A 24,013-nucleotide genomic window follows, 5' to 3' on the forward strand; every position below is an offset into this window, starting at 1 on the left:
GAAAGGGATCCAAGGCAGTAAGAATGAAGGAGAGAAGCTTGGAAGGAAGATATTACACAGGAAATGTAATAGGATTTAAGTGACCATGTTGAGGAGTGAAGGATGAGATTGGTGAGTAGAGGTTAAGGGGAGTCCTGGAGGCTGCTGAGGTCTTGGGTGAAGAGAAAGGCATCAGGGAACTCTCGAAAAGGAGCTGTGTGGAAAAGGAAGGCAATAGAGCCTACGTGTAAAAACAAGAAAATTAATTCACCAGAATTCCAAGGCCAAGGGAAAGAAGACTAGACTTGTTGTGAGGTAGTGTTTCCCAACCTCAGCACTACTGACATTTTCAGGCAGATAATTCTTTGTGGTGGGTGCTCTCCTGTGAATCATGGAAAGTTTAGCAGCATCCCTGCCTCTATCCACTAGATGCCAGTAGCACAACTTTCAAAGTCGTGACAAGCATAAATGTCTCTGGTCACTGCCAAATGTCCCCTGAGGGGCAGAATCACCCCAGTTGAGACCTCTGTTCTAGGGAGCAGTCTGTTCCACATGAGAAAAGCAATAGAACTGGTGGAGGAAAACCTGAGGTGGGGGTGTCTGAGGACCTATCTCAGAAACTTGGATTGTGGATTAGATAGGGAGGGAGGGAGAAGGGAGGCAGCTGGGGAGTTGGTGGGAAAAGTGGGTTCCATCCCCACTACCATCCTGAGCTGCCCTAAGGGTATCCAGATATAACACCCCTTATGATACCACATCTGCAGTAAAATCATTATGAAATGCCCATCATGCCTGGAAGAGTCAGAGAGTGTATGTAGGTATGGTCTTATCCGTCGATATTTGTAGCTATTCCTATAATTCTAGAGAATGCTTCTGGAGATATCTATTGAAGGCATCTGGTCCCCTCAAGATACCAATATGCTGGATCTCAATAGCATCCGATGTCTGGATAAAAAGTGGAAAGTTCGCCGAAACCGGTTTGGCTCAGTGGATAGAGTCGGCCTGCGGACTCAAGGGTCCCAGGTTCGATTCCGGTCAAGGGCATGTACCTTGGTTGCGGGCACATCCCCAGTAGGGGGTGTGCAAGAGGCAGCTGATCGATGTTTCTCTCTCATCGATGTTTCTAACTCTCTATCCCTCTCTCATCCTCTCTGTGAAAAATTAATAAAATATATTAAAAAAAAAAGTGGAAAGTTCATTGAGTTACCTACATTTCTCAGGCTCCAGATGTCTGGTGATACATTGTAGAACCTCCATGCGACTGTTAGCATTGTCTGTTTTGCTGGCTGTTTATGGTTGAGCTGATATACCAGTATTAGCCTCATTTCTGTCTTACAAAACAAATTGATCTGACCTTAACAAGTTCCAAGAGCCAATAAAAATGATCATGCATTCTAGAACTGTATCTTGATTTGACTTATGCCTCTTTCTGAAAGTAAGATCCTTTTGCTAAGCTGGTATTGGTTAAATAAATATCTTATAGGTATTATTTTTCAAAATAAAGGTCTGAAGGACAGTGGCCTTTGGTATCTGGGTTTTTAGGGTATTTGGCTAATCAATACCCTAGTAACTAATTAACCACATCTGAATGAGAATCAAGGGAGTTCTGTTAGTTTCAAACATTAGATCTTATGGGTCCTGGCCTGTAGACATCTTTTTACTCCAACTCCCTGAATAGATCCCTTAATTCCTTCTAGGTGATATAGGCTGGTGGATTCTGGATGAGATGTTTGCTGTTGCTTTCTTCATCTTGTCTTTGATGACTTGTCTGCCTGGGGTAACCATACAGGAGAAGGCAAACCGGTGAGTCAGCCATATGTCTCTGCAGAATTTGCATAGTGGGTTCACCTAGTGGGGAACAGAGACACTTTCATGCTTGTAGCAGGCTGTTTTGGGTTGGAATGTGACCTCTTTTCCTGCTCTTCCTAGTGCAGTGAAGGACTAGAGGACAATGAAAAGAGTGTGTGTGCAAATCACAGTTGCAATACTGAGGAGCTGGCTAATCGGAAATACATCACTTCATTTCTTTGAGCTTCAGTTGTCCTACCTGTCAGATGAGAATAATAATGCCTCTTCTGTAAGAGTTAATGAACATGCAGTCAGATCCTAGAAATACAATAGACTTCACTCAATAAACAATAGTTCTCTTGAGTAATGTTGGACAGTTAACATCTACTCATCTGTTTGTGAATCATAAGAATATCTGTCTCATAGTGTTTGGGGAGAATAAAATTAGAGAATGTATATAACATCATTTAGGAAAGGAGAGACACTGTAGAGATGCTGGGTCATTTAATAGAAACAAGCTTACCTTTTGCTGCGGGATAATGAATGGAAGTGATATTTTTATATGCACATTGCCTTTTGCTCAGTCCATTTCCTTACATTTTTTAACCTGGTCTCATTTTTTTTAATATCTTCACATTAAGTATTTTGTGGAGCTTAAACAGCTCCTTATGTCACCTTTGGGACAGTTTTGAAGCTGTCCCTATCTCCCAAATATTAAAGATTGTAATTAGAGTTATTTTATTCAAATTCTTGTTGGATGATTCAATTTTAAATCATTACTCCTTTTAAATGCTAGAGCAACAGAGATTTTTTTTTAAGTAACAGTTCAGAAGGGAGGAAGATATTTTTATAAGCAGTTAATTTGCAACTTGTATTTAAAGCAAATACCATTTTGAACAAAATCAGAAAATTCATCTCTAATAATTAGAAGATAAAGGTGAGGGAACTGTGGAAAAGGAAATCTCTGCTGAGATACTCTTAATTATAAAAGCTTATCATTGTAATCCTTTTTGAAAATGAACAAAGAACCCTGATGTTTGATGAACTTATCAAATAAGACAGACCAGTGAAGAGGCAAATTTGAAGTCAAGGCAAAAGAGAGCCAATTAAATACTTTACAAAGTGCTGAGGTGGGAAAGCACGAGGTCTCTGTGTCTAACGCCAGTGGGTCTGACCCTGGCTCCGGAAACAGAAAACTACGCAGTGAACAACTCTGGGTTCAGAGTCCGGCACCGGCATTTTGCATATGTGTGACTTCAGGCAAGCTACTTAACTTTTCTGAGCAAAACGTGGGAGGAAAGTAAGAGGAAGAATTAAACGCATGAAAAGTATTTGGTATGATGCCTGGTTCTTAGTGAGCGTCCAGTGAGAGCTGTGGCCAGTGGTGTTGTGTGAATGGTATGGTCATTTTGGGGACTTTACATTCTCTCTGATGGTTGACAAAAAGTAGAACCAATGTATAATGTGCCAGTTGGCATGGATCTTTGAGCTCGGTCAGTGATTTCAAGAATTTAACAATGGCACTCCTTCTCCCCCCACCCCCAAATAAAATCTTACATCATCACTGCTGTTTTGAAATGTCTTTCTCAAAAAAGAAAAAAACCACCCAATTTTTCTATTAAGACTTCATAATAAGCAAAATGATAAACATGAGCTAATGAAAATAAAGTATTATTAAAATGCAGAGGTAGATCATGATTTTTCAATGTTAGGGTTCATATAAGATTTTATTAAATACTAGTAGCCCTGTGCATGAACCTGTGCGCCAGTAGGTTGCTGCCACCCTCCTGTAGCTCCTCCCCCCTTGCCCCCTTCCTCTCCCCACTCACAGCTTGCTGCCCTGCCCCCTCCTGTAGCTCTCTGCTGCCCGATTGTAGCTTGTAGTTCGCTGCCCCACCCTTCTGCAGATCTGTGATCCCGTCATTATTCGGTTGGTAGTTACACCTCAGGGCGTAATGGATAATTAGCATATTCCTCTCTTATTATATAGGATTCCAGGTATGCTAGGTACCATGTGGTGAACAAAACAGATAATGTCCCTACCTTCAAGGAATTCACAGTGCAGTGATAGAGGCAATAAACACGTAAGCAAAACATTTCAGTAAAATGCATGATAAATACCATGAAGGAAAGAATAGGCCCTTTGTTAGAGGATATCTGAAGATAGGCTGGTTGGGGGGTGGTTCTCTGTAGGGGCGGCATTTAAGCTGGGACATGAAGGAGGGCAAGGAGAAACCACGTAAGGAGCAGGGGAGAATGGAGAGGTCCACATGTGTTAAGGCCCAACTGTGGGAAGCGGCTAACCATGTTGGTGGACCTGAAGGATGGGAGGAGCACAGGGCAGGGGATTGTGCCGTGAGAGGATTGTGACATGAGAGGATGTCTAAAAGCATCACAGAGGACCTAGGGCTCCATGATGAGGAATTTGGGTTATAGTCTATGTGTAGTAAAAAACAAACAAACAAACAAAAACACAATACTAAATGGTCTTACAAAAGAGGGCTATTATCTGATTTCTAATTAAAAACCATCCTTGTGACTGTGCAAAGAAGGGATAGGAGAAAGGTGAAATGGAAAGTGTCATTGGAGGCCGCAGCAGCAATATGGGTGAGAGATACTGGTGCCTTAAATTAGGATGGCGGGGCGAGGGGGTCGGGGGGGGGGGGGCGTCCAGGTAGGTGGGAGAGAAGATACTTGTGATAACATTCTGAAGGTAATATTGACAGACATTTCCCAAGGACTGGGTGTGGGGGCTAGAGGGAGGAAGGCATGAAAGATGAAGGCAGGTAACTGGCTTGAGCAATGTTGTGTTACGGTGGCTCCACTTACTGATGTAAGTAAAACCGAGACAGAAGCTGGTTAAAAGGAGAAAATTAAGAGTTTATATTGGAGCCTTTACGTTTCACATGCCTGAGAGACATGTAATGGAGATATGAAATGGGCAGTTGGATAAACAAAAGAGGATTTTAGAGAAGTGGTCCAAGGTGAAGATCTACTTTAGGGGGCATTAATAGAGATGGTTTGCGAAGGTCAGAAAATGGCTCTCACTTTCTCAGGAGTGAGAAAAACAGAAAGAGAAAAGAAGAGAGGCAAGACTGCACCCTGAGGAATTCCAGTTTTTGGAGAAGTCAAAGAGAACTGGCCACTGACGCAGGAAGGGAGCAAGACAGCGTGGTACGAGGAGTCCAATAGAGGAAAGCCTTCAAGAAGGGCACAATGGTTAACAGAGAGCAAGTCAGACCAACCCGGAAGACTTCCCACTGGACTTAGCAAAAGGGAGGTGCCTGGAGACTCAGCACTTTCACAATCAAATGTAAAATACTTCCGTTTCATGATGTAATTCCATGTAACTGAATGGGACTGGCTCAAGGTTATATAATTAGTGACAATCAGCTTTGAATATAAGCTGAGCCAACTTATTAGGTAGCTCCCTGACAATAATCAGGGTTAGGGCTTTTGCCCTTCTAGTTTAGGACTGGCAGCTAATTATTACTTTGTGATTTAAATTGCTGAGGTGGCCACAATATGGGGTCAAGCATTAGACCTGCAAGTTGTAGGTTCATCTTCAGGTTTTATGCCCTTTGCCCAATATGCCACCCTATTTAAAAAGGCAGATGGCAAGCATCTCACCAGTCCCCCATGAAGAGTGGTCTTCAATACGTTTTGACAAAGATGGAGAGGTTTGCTGACACATGTGGGGTTAAAGAGGTTAGAGATAAGAAACTAACATGTGTGTTAGGCTTATCCTGTTTTTTTAGCAATAAGAAAATTGAAGTTCATTAAGTAAATAAACTGGATTTAAATTCATGTTTGTTGGACACCAAATCCCTTTCTGTTATATCAGTGTTTCTTCAACTCTGTTACATAGTCTTATAGAGGTCACCTGAAAAAAAATGACACATGTTAAAAAAATTAGGTAAATGCTAGGTTAAGTAAATTAAAATGCAGAACTTCTCAGTGCCTTTAATATGTTGTTGGACATTTTGAATCTCCGAAAGTAATATGTTGTATGCAATGTATCCAAATGTATTTGACCATGTACCTTGTCTTTTCCTCTTCTGCCTCAGTCACATCTCTCAGGAACTAGTACTCTACAGAGCATTCTCTGAGAAACCCTGCAGTAGCACTATATTGGCTTGTGTGATTCTACAGAGGAAACAACTAAAAGCCAGATAGTTAAATCAACTTGAATAGTGTAGCACAGTAAGGTACATGCACAAAGACTCCCAAATCCCAGTGCTCTATAGTAAATGTCTTATTGTTTGAGTTGATTTTTAGTAGCTGTGAGATGCTTTTAAACTATTTGCCAAGATTTACTAGGCCACAGATTTATTAATGGTTCCTTAAGTAATTGAAACATTGGTACAATTCTTTTGGAAAGCTATTCGGCCATATGTTTCATAAGCTTTAAAATCACTTCTATCCTTCCACTCAGCCATCCTATTCTGCAGGATATATCTTCAATAAATAACTTAGGACACCGAAAAACTGGGTGCTCGATAATCTGTTTGATGTTAGAGGAGTGGAACCATCATAAATAGTTTACATTTCTGCTGCAATATCAAGTGGAAATGCAGGGTATAAAATGCAATACTCTGTATGACCTCAACTATGTTATGAAAATAAAGAGTGAAAGGAAATATGAAAAAATACTAATATTGGCAGGAACTGGGGCAATTTTCCCTTTCATTATCTTTTCTATGTTCTCTTTAATGAGAATGCATTACTTTTATAATCAGCAAAAATAAACTACATTTAAAAATTCATTGGAACGATAAGAGAAAATGCTGGTCACATTATTAATGGCTAGAAGGTTGGAGCCCCGTTATGATTTAATGAATGGTCCTGTGTACCTTTTGTACTCTTGCTTCAGTGATAGCATTACTGTGTGTGCCTCTGTCTAGACATCATGTCACAAAGCTTTTAAAACTACAGCAACACAGCACGGCTCTGACTAGGCTTTTGCTTCCATCCATTAATACTGTTTCCTTCCATTCTGACATCATAATGCAGTCTCTGTAGGCTTACAATGACATTATCTTGACAATTCTATAGTGAGATGCAGAACTAATGCTGGAGACATTTCTGCTCCCAAACATTCTCTCCCACCTTTTCGATAATTAGAACCCTTGTCTTTCTCTCTGTCCCCATGCTTCAAACTTTTATTATTAGGACAATCTATCGGCAAAATGACAGCTGGAACAAACCTTTATCCATTTGAATGTCTAGATGCCAGAATCACTTAATTATATTATAATTGAAAATTAGATTCAAATATAATCCTGAAACAATGCCACTCTATTTCCCATAAATTTTTCAATTCTTTCCTTTCCTCCTTCCTTCCTCTCTCCCTCCCTTTTTATTCCTCCTTGCCTCCCTTCCTTCTTTTTTCCTTTCCTAAATATTTACCGAGCACTTTGCTTGGGTCTGCATCATGATAGATGATGGGACTTCAGCAGCAAGCATACAGACAATACTTGCCTTCATACAGCTTACAATCTGATGGAGAAGATAGAAATTATACAAATATTACAAGTTTGATAATTAAGTGTGGAGAAGATGTGCAGAGCTTGATGCACCCCTATGTTCTAGCAGCACAATTCACCATAGCTAAGATTTGGAAACAGCCTAAGTGCCCATCAGCAGATGAGTGGATTAAAAAACTGTGGTACATCTACACAATGGAATACTATGCTGCAGTAAAAAAAGGAGTTCTTACCATTTGCAACAGCATGGATGGAACTGGAGAGCATTATGCTAAGTGAAATAAGCCAGTCAGAGAAAGATAAATATCACATGATCCCACTCATTTATGGAATATAATGAACAACATAAACTGATGAACAAAAACAGATCCAGAGAGAGAGAAACATCGATCAGACCATCAAACCTCAGAGGGAAGGTAGGGGAGGGTGCATATAAGACAACGGGGGTGAGGGCATGAGTGGGGGAGGATAAGGGGTAATGGGGGAAAAAGGACACATATGTAACATCTTAATCAATAAATAAAAAAAAGAAATAAAAAAACCCAAATCATATGAAAGGAGGTATCTAAACAGTCTGGTTAGTGACAGTGCCTCACTAAGGAACTAATGTTTATGATGAGATAGAAAGAAATCTAGGAGCTCACCAGGTAAAGGAGCAGATAATTGGATTCATTCAGGATTGGCTTCCACAGGTAGATGTAGTCAAAAGAACTGTGGGGTCTAGGAATTTAGGATCTAATTAAGATTTTAAAATTATAGACCATGGATACAAACCTAGTTATAAAGGGAAATAAAAATAGAAGGGGGTCCTATTGATAGAAAGAAAGCTTAGGAGTGAAGAGAATGGAGGCCCAATGAGATCTAAATAAAAGTGCAATGGGAACCCTTGAGCATATAAAATAGATGAGAAGAGGCTGTGGAGCCCCCAAGTAAAGATTTGTAGATGACTTGTGAATTAGTGATTTGGAGGAGAAGCTGTTTCAGAAAGTGAGAAGATCCAGGATGTGACCATGGAAGACATTGGAGTGGAAAAAAAAAGTCATCATAGACGAGAAAAAGATGCAACCAAGGGGGCAGAATGTTGGATGGCTCACTTTTTGGGATGACGAGGTCGGGAGAATAGAGATGCATATGGTGAGCTGAGCACTGAAGTTTTCTTTGAAGGGATAGTAGGGGTGGGGTTCTATGCATACCAGCATCATTTTAAAGATCACAGTGTCTCTCAAAGTATGGTTTATAGAGCACAGGGCATCCCTAAGATCTTTTCAAAGGTGGGTTGAGGTGGGAGGTCCTGTGGGTTCAAAACAATTTCACAATATTAAGACATTTGCCCTTTTCACTGTGTTTATATTTGCACGGATGGTACAAAAGTAATTGCAGGTAAAACTACTGTGGCCTTGATACAAATCAAGGAAGTGGCACCAAACTCAGAGGAAAGAAATTAAATTTTATTTAACAAAGTTTTATTTTTTTGTTAATCTTCACCTGAGGATACTTTTCCATTGATTTTTAGAGAGTGTAAGGGAGGGGATGGACACACAGAGAGAAACATCAATGTGAAAGAGACAACTTGATTGGTTGCCTCCTGCAGGTGCCCTGACCAGGGCTTCGGATTGATCCTGCAACCCAGGTACATGCCCTTGACTGGAATTGAACCCAGGACCCTTCAATCTGTGGGCCGCCACTCTGTCCATTGAGCAAAACCAGCTAGGACAAGAAAGTCCTTTTTGAAACAGTAAAAATTATTAATTTTATTAAGCCTCAATCTTTGAATGCATGTTATTTAAGTATTCTGTGTGTCAAAATGGGAAGAATGCACCAAGAACTTTTTGTGCACTGAAGTATGATGGTTGTCTTTTGTAAAAGCAATCATTTGAGTTTTAAGTAAAAGTAGCCACCTTTTCCCCTGGAACATTGTTCTTACTCAACAGGATAACTGTCAAACTGCAGTTATTCAGGCTTACATATTTGGCAGATTTTGTCTCAAAAACGAACAGAGAGCTTATCACTTAAAAAAACAACAACACATTATTGTTACCAATGACAAAATTTGAGCTTTCAAGCAAAAATTAAAATTTTGGAAAAACATATCCACTATGATGAGCTTGAAGACATCACTGGCAATCTTAATAAATTTGACTTTTTATGTTGCATAAGAATGTGTTAATATTTTTAATATATGCATAATCAGTGAACCATTATTTTTCAAATTTCCAATGCCTAATGTTACAAAAATCATCTATGGATATCAGATCCATTCGAAGTTTACATTAGACTAGTGGATTTTAATGTAACAGGGTATAAAAAATTCATTGATATGCTTTTAGATTCCACATTGCAACTAACATTTAAGGAGTCGCCCGTGTCAAGTTTTGGTGTAGTATCAAAGAACAGCCACAGTTATCTGAAGAGACTATTAAAACACTCTTCAACTGCATAACTTTTCAACTATATAAATGTACAACGAGGGATTTTTTAATAGAATTCAACCAAAGCCACATAAAGCAACAGATGGAATGAAGCAGCAGAAATGAGAATCTAGCTGCTTTCTACTAACCAGACATTAAAGATATTTGCAAAAATATAAAACAATGACAACTTTTCACTAATTATTATTCTTGGAAATGTATTTTTAATACACTTACTTTATATATATTGAAACATGCAATGGGTTTATTATTTTTTAAATAGATAAATATATATTTTTAAAGTTTTTCTCAGTTTTGATTCTGAATTTTGTGAATATCAATAGCTCTAGTCTACTTACACAAAAGCTCTTTGGAGTTCTCTGTAGCACGTTATAGTATAAAAGGGTCCTGGGACCCAACTTTGAGAACTAGTGTTAAAGACCGTCACTTTCCTGACTACCTTGTCTAGGGTTGCAGCCTAGGTGCCATCCTTCCTCATGGGTAGCAGCTCTGGCATAATTAGCATGAGATTTGAAGTACTTTTTAATTCTACACTAGGGAGATAGTTGTTCCATTCATCGTAGCAGAGGCTGCCTGATTCTCAGAGGTTGTGGCAATGTGGGTGGTAATAGACAACCTGACTACTTTGCCCAGTGTGCTGACCAGGCTTCGAAGGTACAGGAGCAGCGGTGGTGATGCTATAGAAAGAGGCTCAGGCTGGGAGCCAGGCAAACATCATGAGGAGCAAGAGATAGGCTTTGCCATCAAGCCAACTAGTTCAAATTCTGCCTCTGTCACCCTTGGGCTATGACTTTAGGATTACTTAATTTTTAGGTATCTCAACTCTCTTATATGCAAAATAGGGCTGATTATATTTACCTCCTAGGATCATTATAGATATTACATGAGATAATCCATGTAATGTTTTAGTGTGTAATAATAAAAGCCAACCTTTAATAAACACGTTATAAGCATTTTAATGTGCTTTCAATAACCCTATTAAGTAATGTTATTTTTAACATAGTTCTACAGATGGGAGAGTTATATAGCACAATAACTTGCTAAAGTTTTCAAAGTCAGTGGGGGGGCTAAGATTAAAACTCAGTCTCTTCACCCAAGAGCCCATGTTCTTACCCACTGGGCTTTTTGCTACTCTGACTCTTCAAAAATGTTAATTCTCTTCAGTACTCATCTCTGTAAAAATAAGATTCATATAGAATGAAAAGAGAGATTTTATATAAACCCTCTAGCATCATACTTGCAAGAACAGGGGCATGATAAAATTTTCATTTTTCATTTCTTAAAAGTGTGACTGACTGGAAGGGAAATATGCACAGCTTTTCCTTTATTTAAGCTTGGCAACTTAAAACTGATGCAGGGAGCGGAAGAGTGCTGGAGATGGATGGTGGTGATGGTGGCAGAACAACATGAATGTACTTAATGGCGCTGAACTGCACACACTTAAAAGTATAGTAACTTTTGTATTGTGCATTTTATTTCAATAAAATAAATTGGGGGAAAGAGAAAGGGCAATAGGCCATACAACTTTTGTTTTAAAAGCACCACCTGTAGCTCTAGCTAGTTTGGCTCAGTGGATAGAGTGTCAGCTTGTAGACTGAAGGGTCCCAGGTTCGATTCCAGTCAAGGGCACATGCCTGGGTTGCAGACTTGATCCCTAGTAGAGGACATGCAGGAGGCAGTCAATCAATGATTCTCTCTCATCATTGATGTTTCTCTCTCTCTCCCCCTCTCTAAAATCAATAAAAATATATTAAAAGTAAATAAATAAAAACACCACATGTAATTTTTAAGAAGGAAGATAAAATCATTCCAGTGTGGAAGTGCCCTTAGAGCCTAGCCTTCTAGATAAGAATAACTGAGCATCCCTGGACATCCCCCCTTTCACCCTTCCCCCTGCTCTCTGCCCACTCCCATCTCCAGATAACTGGAAGGGTAAGGGACTATTTTGTGACATTGCTGCCATGGGTACCCAGATGCCCAAATCAATGGGCAAACTTTACAACTTAGAAAAGTCAGCCTATGTTCAGTCATAAAAAAAGAAATCTTGCCATTTGTGGATGAGCATAGAATGAACCTGGAGGGCATTATGCTAAGTGAGAAAAGCCAGACAAAGGAAGAGAATACTGCATCTAAAAAAGCTGAGTTCATAGAATCAGAGAGTAGATGATAGTAAGTGGTTATAGGGATAGAAGAGGGGGGGACATGGGGAGAGATTGGTCAAAGAGGAAAAACTTTTGGTTGTAGGATGAGTAAGTTCTGGTGATGCAATATACAGTGCGGTGACAATCTACACTAATAAAAGAGAAACATGCAAATTGACCATACCCCTGCTCCACCCACCAGCCATGCCACCAGCTAATTAGGAGCTAGTATGAAAATTAACCCAACCAAGATGGCTGCGGCCTGGAGCAAGCAGGAGGCTTGGGTTTCCCTGGCAATGGAGGAAGCCAAGCTTCCCACCTGCTCTGGCCGGCCCTGGCCTCTGCTCAAGGCTACAAAGTTTCAATTATAGAAGATAAATAAATCCCAGATACCAGGGCCTCCGCTTGGGTCACTGGGGGGCATGGCCAGCCTGCAAACCACCACAGGCCCCTCGCCCAGGCCACCCCATGCCCCAAGGGAACCCCCACCCTGATCTGGGATACCCTTCAGGGCAAACCAGCTGGCCCCTACCCATGCACTAGGCCTCTATCAATATGCAAATTGACCATCACTCCAACACACAAGATGGCTGCCCCTATGTGGTCAAAGATGGCTGCCCCCATGTGGACACAAGATGGCCACCACAAGATGGCCAGCAGGGGAGGGCAGTTGGGAGGGACCAGGCCTGCAGTGGAGGGCAGTTAGGGGAAATCAGGCTGACAGGGGAGCAGTTAGGCATCAATCAAGCTGGCAGGGAGTGGTTAGGAGGTGATCAGGCTGGCAGGCAGAAGTGGTTAGGGGCAATCAGGAAGGCAGGCAGGTGAGCAGTTGGAGCCAGCAGTCCTGGATTGGAGAGGGTGCAGGCTGAGCTGAGGGATACACCCCCTCCCCCCATGCATGAATTTCATGCACCGGGCCTCTAGTAGTTAATAATACTGTATTGTATACTTACTTGAAATTTGCTAAAAGAGTAGGCACTAAGTGCTCTCACCCCTCCAAAAAAAGTAATTATGAGGTGATGGATTTGTTAACTAGCTTCACTGTGGTAATTATTTATATATCCTATATAATAAAAGCCTAATATGCAAATTGACTGAACAGTGGAAAGACCGGTGGAACAACCAGTTACAATGATGCGCACTGATCACCAGGGGGCAGATGCTCAATGCAGGAGCTGCCCCCAGCCCGTAGGTCCCAGGCCAGCCAAGGCAGGTGCCAGTGGGAGTCCACCGATCACCCCACTGGTCACCCCACAGGTTGGACCTGATGGCTGGCCAGGCCTAGGGACCCTACCTATGCATGAATTTTGTGCATTGGGCCTCTATTATATATATTATAGCATACCTAAATATATATAATTTTTGTCAATTACACCTCAATAAAACAGGGAAAAATTCAGCATCTGTTTTCTTATTATTAACATGCCTTCATATTAAAAGGCCTTTTGGAATTATCATAATAAAATATTTTAAATTGAAGCTGGGATCTTTCCTCTTTTAGGAGAGTGAGTCGGGGGGCTGGGAGCTTCACACCAGTGAACTGCCAGCTGAGTGACTGGTCAGAGTGGACAGAGTGCATTCAATGCCAGGACAGGAAGGTAAGACATTGTGACTAGTTTGGGGCATTTACTATTTGAGTTGTGTACGGACATTCAAATGAGATAAGCACCCAGGCCTATAAATCTGGAGGTTTGGGGAGAAATTGGGTCTAGAAATAGGTACTTGGAAGCCATGGATATGTGGATGGTAGAACTTTATTTTTGACTCTCCTGATTTTGTTTGTAAGCATTATTGGGTGAACCTGCAAAATATGTGTATGCTATGGCTTATACTCAGAAAAGTGGTTATTTGGACAGGGGAACAATGACCCATTATGGCCTCTCTGGCTCCTGGCCAATCTACTGCCTTCTAATGAGGGCCATCTGAAGGGACGAGTGGCTTAGGAACAAATGCCTCACTATCCATGACCCTGATGAGCTGAGACAAACCAGAGCGTGCCACAGAGAGTGCTCCTGAGGATTCCACTTCCATAGGTTGAAAAGGAGGACACGCCCAATGAACTGATGTGTATCTATCATGCACGTCTAAATGTTTTTGAATGGTCCACGATGGTGGGTAAACTCAGTGGTATATCAAAGGAAGGGGGATGCTGGGAGCACTCTTCCACACTGTTCCAGCAGGGAGGAATATTAAATTTCTGACTTTGTTCAGAATCCCTGGTTCATAAGTCAATGCTCAACCACTGAACCACACTGGCCAGGCACCTTGCCCTTTTCTTACATGAGTTTTTGCAGAGTTGGCTGATGGCCCTCCTTACTCCAGACCCACTCTTTAATTAGATGTGAAAGTGCCCATGAATGTTTGATGAGCTGTTCAAAACCACAGTGTGGTAGAAACATCATTTGGGCCTAGTTTATTCAACTTCAAGCCCTGAACTTCATTGTTCTGCCACTCCCATCTCCGACATATGCCAAAGAATCCTATGCTGCCACAGTTTTCATTCGAGACTGGCCCACAAATGCTCATTTTGCTCTGAGATCCTGTAGTAGTTCTCTGGGTCATCTGTAACAAATTGCCACAAACAACAGAAATTTATTCTCTCCCAATTCTGGAGACCAGATGTTTGAACTAAGGTATCAGCAGAGCCACCCTCCCTCTGAAGGCTCCAGGGATAATCTATTCCTTGTCTCTTCCAGCTTCTCATGGCTATTGACAATCAGTGGCTCCATCACTCCAATCGCTGCAACTGTACATGTTAGATCTCATCATCCCCTTTGCTTGCCTTCTCCTCTGTGTGTCTCCTTTGTGTGTCTGTGTGACATCTCCCTTTGCCTTCCTCTTATAAGGACACTGTGATGGCATTTAGGGTTTACCTGGATAATCCAGAGTAAACTCATCTAAAAAACCTTAATAATGTTTGCAAATACCCTTTTTCCAAATAAAGTAACATTCACAATATTCAAGGGTTAAGATTTCCCCTCCTCCTCCTCCTCCTCCTCCTCCTCCTCCTCCTCCTCCTCCTCCTCCTTCCTTCTTCTTTCTTCTTCTTCTTCTTCTTCTTCTTCTTCTTCTTCTTCTTCTTCTTCTTCGCATGGCCATTATTCAACCTACTATATATCCCAAACTGCATTTTCTCATACATTGCAGTTTAGATAGCATATAGCACAGGTGAATGACTTATAGGTTAAATCAGAATTGAATGATTTCCTTAAAATAATTAAATTCTGTCAGTGGAGTTAAAGACACTCTAGTTTCTTTTTACTAGTATTAATATGTTTCTTCCCCTCGAAATCACACAAAGATGTGCATTTCTGGAAAGAAACATTATCTAGGAGCTAAAAGGGGAAATTATGTCTTAATGACACCAACCACAGGCTACAGCACGAAGAAGTCCCTCAGGGAATGTCTGCACCAACCTTCCTGCAACACAATGTCTTCATTATTTGGTAACAACCTAGAAAACAGGGAGCCAGTGGGAACAAACCTCATGTTTGCACCATTATTCTCAGTATGGGCACCGCAGGAAGGATGATAATGGTGAGGACAGTCACTATTTGTGAAGTAATGTCTACATACCAGCACTGTGCTGATGCTTTAAATAAATCGTCTTACTGACTTTCACAGCCAACTGTACATGCTAGATCTCATCATCCCCTTTGCTTGGGCATCCCATTAAGAAAGTGGCAGAGCCCGCGTTTAAAACTTGATCAGTGTGATTCTCAAGTGCCCATTGTGCCTGATCACTTCACTCTATGGCCTCTCCCAGAGTACTATGGAGAATAACAATGACATTAGGGGGGTCACCTAATCCAATTCCCACTCAGTCATAAATCCTTCTGGAGTAGCCCAACAGTTGGCTACAAGAATAATGATGGTGTTGATAACTATGATTATTGATTGCATGCCAGCAATAAGACAAAGTGCTAATTTTTTACATGTATCATCACGGATCTTCACAACCCTCTGAAGTAGCTGTCACTTTATAGATGAGAAAACTGAGGGTCAGAGATGTTAAGCAATTTACCTTGTATGGTAAATGGTAGAACTGGAATTCCAACCAAGTCTAAAATGGGGTCCATAGTAGTACATAACCTCTCAAACTTGTGAGATTAAATCAGGCAAAAAATGTTAAAAGTTTGGACAATAATACGCATTCAATACAGGATAGGTACTAGTACCACTATCACCATGTTGGTAACTTCAGGCCTCAAAACTCTGATGAACATTTTAAGGAGCAGAAAAGAGAACTGGCTCTATGTTGCTAGGATGGATGCTACTTTCTTTACCACACTGTGCAGCAAGATGTGGCTAGAAAACGAAAACATCTTCATATTTCCAAATCAATCACTAACTGTAATCTCTTCCACAGAGTTTACTACTCTTTTACTGCTGTTGTTAACTCAAAGGCATGGAAGGCAAAGGTATGGGTGTGAGCTTGGCCTCTGTTTGCTACCTCTGCCTCTCTGCTAATGAGCATTAAGTAGGCAAGAGTGGGCAAGCGGGGAGAGACGGGGGTAGCTGCTCTGCTTCAGACTCACCTGCCAAATCATTGGGAAAAGACTGTGTTGATAAAGATGATGATGTGGAAACCACTTCACTTCTGAGCACCAGTGATATGCCAGGCCCAGGGCTAGGTGCTTCCTCAGACATTCTCACTTAGTTCTCACAAAACCTTTCAAGGTAAGGTGTCATTACATCCATTTTACATATGTATTAGAGACCAGAAGCTCAGAGAAGGTAAATGACTTGTTTAGGGTCAGTTGGTAGTGAATCTGGGATCTGAACCCAAGTCAGTCTAATTCTCATGCCCTGGCTCTTTCAAATGTAGGATACAGTGAAAGAATCTTTAGTAATTGTTAGTAGTGAGGTCAACTAGATCAACTGCATAATTTTATAGATTTGGACACCGAGGCACACTGACACTTTACATAGCAAGTAAGAAATAAATTCAGGTCAGGAGCCCATATCTCTTACTGCTCAAATCACTCTTCCTACTTCCTTACTAACATTCTTGAAGGAGAGGGCTGAAGATCTGATACAAGGTCAGAGGCAGCAGAAAATATGGGGCAGCACGTTGCCTTATTAAACATTTTGTAGGGATCTCTCCATACAGCATTTTTTTGTATTATTATATGTTTTATTTCCTCAACTAGACTCTAAGCTTCTTGAAGGCAGGGTTGGGAACAAAATGTCTCTGGATAGCCTAATGTTCAGCTTTCTCCTTCTACAGTATCATGAAACCATAGAGCTCCAAGACTGGTGTGCATTTTTATTCTTTCTGTCCTCCTCTCAACAAGTATTCATTCCTCTGCAGTCAAAGCTGGATGAAGGGCCTTGGATGATGTCTTAGAGCTCTCCTCGTCTAACTCTTGGATGGGCTCTTTCTACATAGTAGGCAAGATGACCACTTAATGCCTACAGTTCCCAGTAACTTCAGTAAAAAGAAATGGCTGTCCCAGTAGCTCTGAAAGAAAACCCTCAGAGAGGACGTCTGCCCTAAGGTTGAGCCATGAGCCACTCCCTGAGCCATTCATTGCAACTTGGAGATATGAAGCTCTGGTTGTCCAGTCTGGTTCATACTCAGACATCCCTGTGACCAAGGGGACGAGCTCATCCCCACTGAACTATATAAGATATATCTCAAGGAAAGAGAGGATGCCATGACTAGAAGAAATGTTGCAGAGGAGAAGCAACAAACGTCTTTTTAATTTTTAAAAAAATTGATTTCAGAGAGGAAGGGAGAGGGAGAGAGAGATAGAAACACCAATGATGAGAGAGAATCATTGATTGGCTGCCTCCTGCACACACCCCACACTGGAGATCGAGCCCACAACCTGAACATGTTCCCTGACTAGGAATCGAACCGTGACCTCCTGGTTCATTGGTCAATGCTCAACCACTGAGCCAAGCTGGCCAGACAACAAACTTCTTCTAACAGTGCCTCCTGTGTACCTGACTATAGATCAAGGCACTGAACCAATGAAGACATGGTCCTTCCTTTTCCACTTCTACCCCCATATGCAAATTGTTCCTAAACTAGTGAGAAAGGTAAACAAAGAAGCGGACAATCAATCATAACCCTATGACAAGATCTAGGAAGAGAGGAATGCATAGGGAACTGTAGAATCCATTAGTTAGGAAAGGCTTTTAGAGGAGCAATACCGTGAATTTCAAAAGGTGAATAGGAACTGATTGATTGAAGAAGGGAGGAGCAGGTTCTTCCCAGGAATTAGGAAGATCCTAGAAATATGGTGTTCAAGCCTTTCATTTATGCTTGGAGGCCTTATTCAATATTGCAGTTGGTGACTGTGCCACCTCTGGTTGAATATCACTTTTTATGAACACTGATCTCTTCTTCAAAAGACAGCCTTTTAGGCAGCTCTCAATCATTAGACAGTTATTCCTTATGTTGAGCTGAGACCTGCCTGCACAACTCTTGGTTGATTGAGAGACAATGAATGTGTCTGGTTCAAAATTTGATTTAGTACCGACACCGGAGCCTGCTGCAGCCAAGCAAGTTTGGGGGGAACACCTGCAGTGGTGACGTCTGGGATGAAATGAGTTGTCGTAGACCCACAGCTTGTGTAAGGCAAGCGCAGTGTGGACAGGATTTCCAGTGTAAAGAGACAGGTGAGTAACATTCCAGCGGGATAACACATGTGCTCATCACCTTAACATGCAAAACACTTCCTTGGAAGCTTGTTAAAAGGGGGACTCCTGAGCTTTTTCCCTAGCAATGGGTTAAGATGGGGCCCAGGGACCTGCATTTTAAGCCAAGTCAATAGCCCAAGTAATTTTGATGCAAGTTTGTAGGAAAATCTGTTGATTCTTTTCAAAAAGATATAATCCACTCACTCATCCTTGCATTGAATAAATATTGATTGTGCACATATTACAGGCCAGGCAGTAGGCTACCTGCTGGTGATATAGAGATTTAAAAAAAAAACACACAACAACAAAAAACCCCACCAATGTGCCTGACCTCAAGGTACTCCTTGGGAGAGAGACCTACAAGGAGTCAATGACAATATTGTGGGATAGCCAGGGGAATGGGCATTAGCACATGGTCCATGGGGGCATAAATCTGCTTTGGACAGTCAGAGAAGGCTTCAAAATGATACTTGAACTGAAACTTGGAAAATAAAGAATTTCTAGGAAAAAGAATGTGCAAAAGCATGAGGATTTAAGGGTTCCGCATCAATTCAGAATAATTACAGGTCAGGTCTTTGGGAAGAGAGGCAGGGGATGGGCCAGGTAGGAACTGGGGCTAGACTGTAGCTTTTGGAAGAGAAATGGGGAGACACTGGAGGATACAGGTCAGGGGGATGACAGGGTCAGATTGGCATTTTAGAAAGACTCTCAGGGCAGTAATGTGGAGGCTAGATGATAGAAGGGAGCCTGGGGCAGGGCCTTAACTGGGGCTGCAGGAGGGAGACAGTGAGGCTGGAAATAAGAGAGGACAAAAAAAAAAAAAAAGGATGCAATAGGATGGAGAGGGCTGAGGGGGATTCAGAGGTGGAATGGACTTGGTGACAATGGATGAGGGAGAGGGGGGAGTCTGGGAGGCTCTAGAGCATCCACAGTCTCTCTCTCAGGTCGCTGCCTGAAACGCCACCTTGTGTGTAATGGAGACCAGGACTGCTCTGACAGCTCTGACGAGGAGAACTGTGATGATGTCAGGATCGTTGAAGACGAATGCAGCCTGTATGAACCAATTCCAGGATCCGAGAGGGCAGCTTCTGGGTAAGTCCCTGCCTTCTGGCCATTCGGGGGCAGGGAATGATTTCTCTTCAATCATAAATATTAGTTTTAGAGACAGAAGAGGGTCTTTTTGGAGGATTCCTCTGAAGTGCTTCCCATGAGGCAGCTGTCACTGTCCATTAAAGGTGGTGTCTTAGTCCTTTTGGTCTATAACAAAGTGCTGCACACTAGGTGGCTCATAAACAACAGAAATGTCTTTCTCACGGTTCTGGAGGATGGAAGTCTGAGATCAGGGTGTCAGGTGAGGGCCCTCTTGCACAAGGTGGCAGGGGTTAGGGAGCTTTGTGGGGTCTCCTTTACAAGGGCACCAATACCCTTCATGAGAGCTCCACCCTTAGGATCTAAGCACCTCCTAAAGGCCCCCTCCAAACCCTATCACAGCAGGGAACAGGACTTTAACATATGAAATCTGGGGACACACAATACTCAGTCCATAACAGGGGGCTTGCCCAGTCCTGCCTGCATGCCATACTTGTTTCCCCCTCCATGTCTCTACTTGAGAGTTCCCCTCTCCTTTTTCCCCTGCCCACTCACTGCTCACTCCTCTCACCCCAATTCTATTACCAAGGCCCCTCTGAGAAGCCACGTCTCCCATGAATGTTTCCCTGATGTCTCAGATGATGGCGATTCTCTGACCGGAGTCCCCTCCCCAGTAGTCCTGTTCACATCCGGCTTTGGACTGCACTTGTTGGTATAAGCAGGGCTAACAGGGCTGACAGGGCAAAGAAGATGGATTTGGGGTGATATGGAGAGATGCCTGACTCTCTACCAGTGCTCACTCTCACCTCCCAGGCACTGTGTCTTTTTTAAAAATATATATATATATTTTATTGATTTTTTACAGAGAGGAAAAGAGAGGGATAGAGAGTTAGAAACATCGATGAGAGAGAAACATCGATCAGCTGCCTCCTGCACACCCCCTACTGGGGATGTGCCCGCAACCAAGGTACATGCCCTTGACCGGAATCAAACCTGGGACCCTTGAGTCCACAGGCCGACGCTCTATCCACTGAGCCAAACCGGTTTCAGCATGGCACAGTGTCTTTATCTGTTGAGATTCAGTCAGCTTTGATTCTAACTTTATCCTATACATTCTGCTCAGGGTCAGTTCCTTGAATGCACCACTCTTCTGTTTTGAGACTTAATACGTTTAATTCCTCCTTTCTGAAATGTCCTTCCCCATGTTTCTCACCTGCCTAACATCTTACCTAGAGTTATAAACTAAATTCTGTCCCCCTAAAATGTATCAGATGAAGCCCTAACCTCCGTGTGGCTATATTTGGAAATTATTAAGGCTGACTGAGGTCCTAGGGAGGGGCCGTAATCCAATAGGACTCACGACCTTATAAGAAGAGGGAGAGACCCCAGAGGCCGCTCTCACAATGGGCAGAGGAGATGCCATGGGAGGGCACAGTGAGAAGGGGGCCATCTGCAACCAGGAAGAGGCCTGACCAGAAACCAATCCTGACAGCACTTTGATCTTGGACTTCCAACCTCCTGAACTGTGAGAAAATAAGTGTTTATTCCCTGAGTCACTCATTCTGTGGTATTTTATGACAGCCCGAGCTAACATACCTATGCATCACCTCCTCCACTCTTCTCGACACTCCTCCTTTTTGACAGGGTCTAGGCTGGCTTACCCTTCTTGTTGCTCCCAGAGTCCTTTGTGTGTCCTAGCCTCCCAGTGCATATCCAGCAAGGCTGGGACATCTGATTCAATGTCCTTTGGCCCCTGATAAGAACTCCTTCTCACTTCTGCTTCTGCAGTACCCAGCACAGGCCACGGCCCTGGTGATACCCAGTGGTCAGCTCCCTGGCACTTCCTCTTGGTCCTGGATCCTGTCCCTTAACTTGAATGTAAAGTCTTTGAAGGCAGAGAGGCTGCTGACTCCTCCTTTTTAATCACCTGAGCCTGATGTCAGAGCTTTCCCCACCAGAGCCTCTCACTGAGTATTGGCTGAATGAAGAAATCAATATGATGAACTGGAACTTGGTAGACAAGGGAGCGGGAAGATGGAGTAATCATCACAGAGTGACCTGGCCACGGTGCAGCCCAGGCAGGGTCAGGGGAGGGTGCTGGGAGGTGCAGCTCGCCTTCATTATGGCTTAACTGCCCTATGTCACAGCCCACCTACCAGATAGGATGGAGTCCTGTAAGCGCACGTGATGCACACTTATGACAAGGCTCTAAAATTCCATTTTCTTTCCGATAATAGTATTAGTTTGCTCAGGTTGCCATAACAAAGTATCACCTACTAGGTGGCTGAAGCAACAGAAAAGTATTTTCTCACAGTTCTGGAGGCTGAAGGTCCGTGGCCAGGTGTCAGCAGGGTGTTTTCCTCTGAGGCCTCTCTCCTGGGCTTGTGGATGGCCATCTTCTCTCTGCGAGTTCACATGGTCTTCCCTCCATATGGGTCTGGGTCCAAATGTCCTCTTTTAATCAGATTACAGCCCACCTTAATGACTGACTCCCTTTTCACTTAATTACCTCTGTAATGACTCTACCACAAAAAATGCAGTCAAATTCTGAGGTTTTGGGGGTCAGGATTTCAACATATGAATGTTAGGGGGGAACGCAGTTTAGCCCCTTACACCAATAAAGGGGGATTGTTGTAGATTTTGAAAGTGACTGTTGGGTGAACAGAGCAGAAGCATAAAATGTTGAGGCTTGACTTGAAACATAATTACCTTCTTATTGGCACAAAGATCACAGATTTGCTCAGGAGTGTCATGCTTTGCCCACACCAGACACTGAAACCACTAGAATGGCTCCTCCTCCTCCACTCCCAGCAGCTGACATTTTGATGTTTTTTCTATTCAAGATCTTAGAAGCCTTTCCTAGTTTTTTAACTTGTATTTATTATTACAGATGTCACCTATGTTTGACTTCTGTAAAACTGAGTCTTCCCTCATCCTCCCTGCCCTGCACCCACCCATCACCCTCTCTCTATGTCCTTCCTAGAGCTGACCCTGTAACAGTGTGATGTAGGGACTTCCAGATCATGGAAAAATGCATGGGCAATATACACTGTTTGGAAAATGTGCCTATAATATGTATTGTGCATATAGACATTAGTTTCCATAAATGTGATCCTATTATATATAGTCCACAATTTGCTTTTTTCACTTAATACATTTTGAAGATTTCCCCAATATTTTTTATCGTCTCTTTTCAGTACCATATTATGTTCTACTAGAGGCCCGGTGCACGAAATTCGTGCACGAAGGGGGGTTGTCCCTCAGCCCAGCCTGCACCCTCTCCAATATGGGACCCCTTGAGGGATGTCCGACTGCCCGTTTAGGCCCGATCCCACCCAGGATCGGGCCTAAACGGGCAGTCGGACATCCCTCTCACAATCCAGGACTGCTGGCTCCCAACTGCTTGCCTGCCTGCCTTCCTGATTACCCCTAACCGCTTCTGCCTGCCAGCCTGATTACCCCCTAAACCACTCTGCTGCCAGCCTGTTTGCCCCCAACTTCCCTCCTCTGCCGGCCTGGTCACCCCTAACTGCCCTCTCCTGCAGGGTTGATCACTTCCAACTGCCCTCCCTTGCAGGCTTGGTCCCTCTCAACTGCCCTCCCTTGCAGGCCAGGTGCCTCCCAACTGCCCTCTCCTGCTGGCCATCTTGTGGTGGCCATCTTGTGTCCACATGGGGGCAGGATCTTTGACCACATGGGGGCAGCTATATTGTGTGTTGCAATGATGATCAATCTGCATATTACTTTTTTATTAGATATGATAGAGGCCTGGTACAGGGGTGGGGGCCAGCTGGTTTGCCCTGAAGGGCGTCCCGGATCAGGTGGGGTTTCCCTTAGGGTGTGGGGCGGCCTGAGGGAGGGGCCTGTGGTGGTTTGCAGGCCGGCCACGCCCCCTGGCGACCCAAGCGGAGGCCCTGGTATCTGGAATTTATTTTCCTTCTACAATTGAAACTTTGTAGCCTGGAGCAGAGCCAAGCCTGGGGCTCCCTCCGAGGCCGGCAGCCATTTGTGTTGGGATTATAATTGAAACTTTGTTGCCTTAAGCGGGTGGGCCTGGCCAGGGTGTGCGAAAAGTTTTGCTTCCCCTGTTGCCTGCGGCAACCCTGGCCTGCTCTCTCAAGCTCCATTCTGCTGCCATTTGTTTGAATTTATTTACCTTCTATAATTGAAACTTTGTAGCTTGAGTGGAGGCTTAGGCCTGGCTAGGGCAGGCGGAAAGCTTGGCTTCCTCTGTTACCTAGGAAACCTTGCTCTCTGTGGCTGTAGCCATCTTGGTTTGGGTTAATTTGCATACTCGCTCTGATTGGATGGTGGGCGTGGCTTGTGGGTGTGTCGGAGGTATGGTCAATTTGCATATTTGTCTATTATTAGAGAAGATAACAGCACACTATGGCCTGCAGCCCAAGCTCAGCTGCTGTCTGCGTTTGTAAATACAGTCCTATTGGAACAC

The 24,013-nt window shown here is 43.0% G+C and overlaps 1 protein-coding gene across 1 annotated transcript in view; it reads left to right on the forward strand.

Moving 5' to 3' along the window:
- The first annotated feature begins 1,705 nt into the window (after window positions 1-1,705).
- C8A (complement C8 alpha chain) overlaps window positions 1,706-24,013 on the forward strand; it is a 63,212-nt gene continuing 40,904 nt past the window's right edge. The window contains exons 1-4 of the mRNA XM_008139361.3: window positions 1,706-1,782; window positions 13,325-13,421; window positions 18,309-18,453; window positions 19,419-19,566. Coding sequence (XP_008137583.2) covers window positions 1,706-1,782; window positions 13,325-13,421; window positions 18,309-18,453; window positions 19,419-19,566 — 467 coding nt within the window. The remainder of the gene's footprint in view (window positions 1,783-13,324; window positions 13,422-18,308; window positions 18,454-19,418; window positions 19,567-24,013) is intronic.

Source organism: Eptesicus fuscus, chromosome 9 (assembly GCF_027574615.1).
Source record: "Eptesicus fuscus isolate TK198812 chromosome 9, DD_ASM_mEF_20220401, whole genome shotgun sequence".
NCBI lineage: Eukaryota > Metazoa > Chordata > Mammalia > Chiroptera > Vespertilionidae > Eptesicus > Eptesicus fuscus.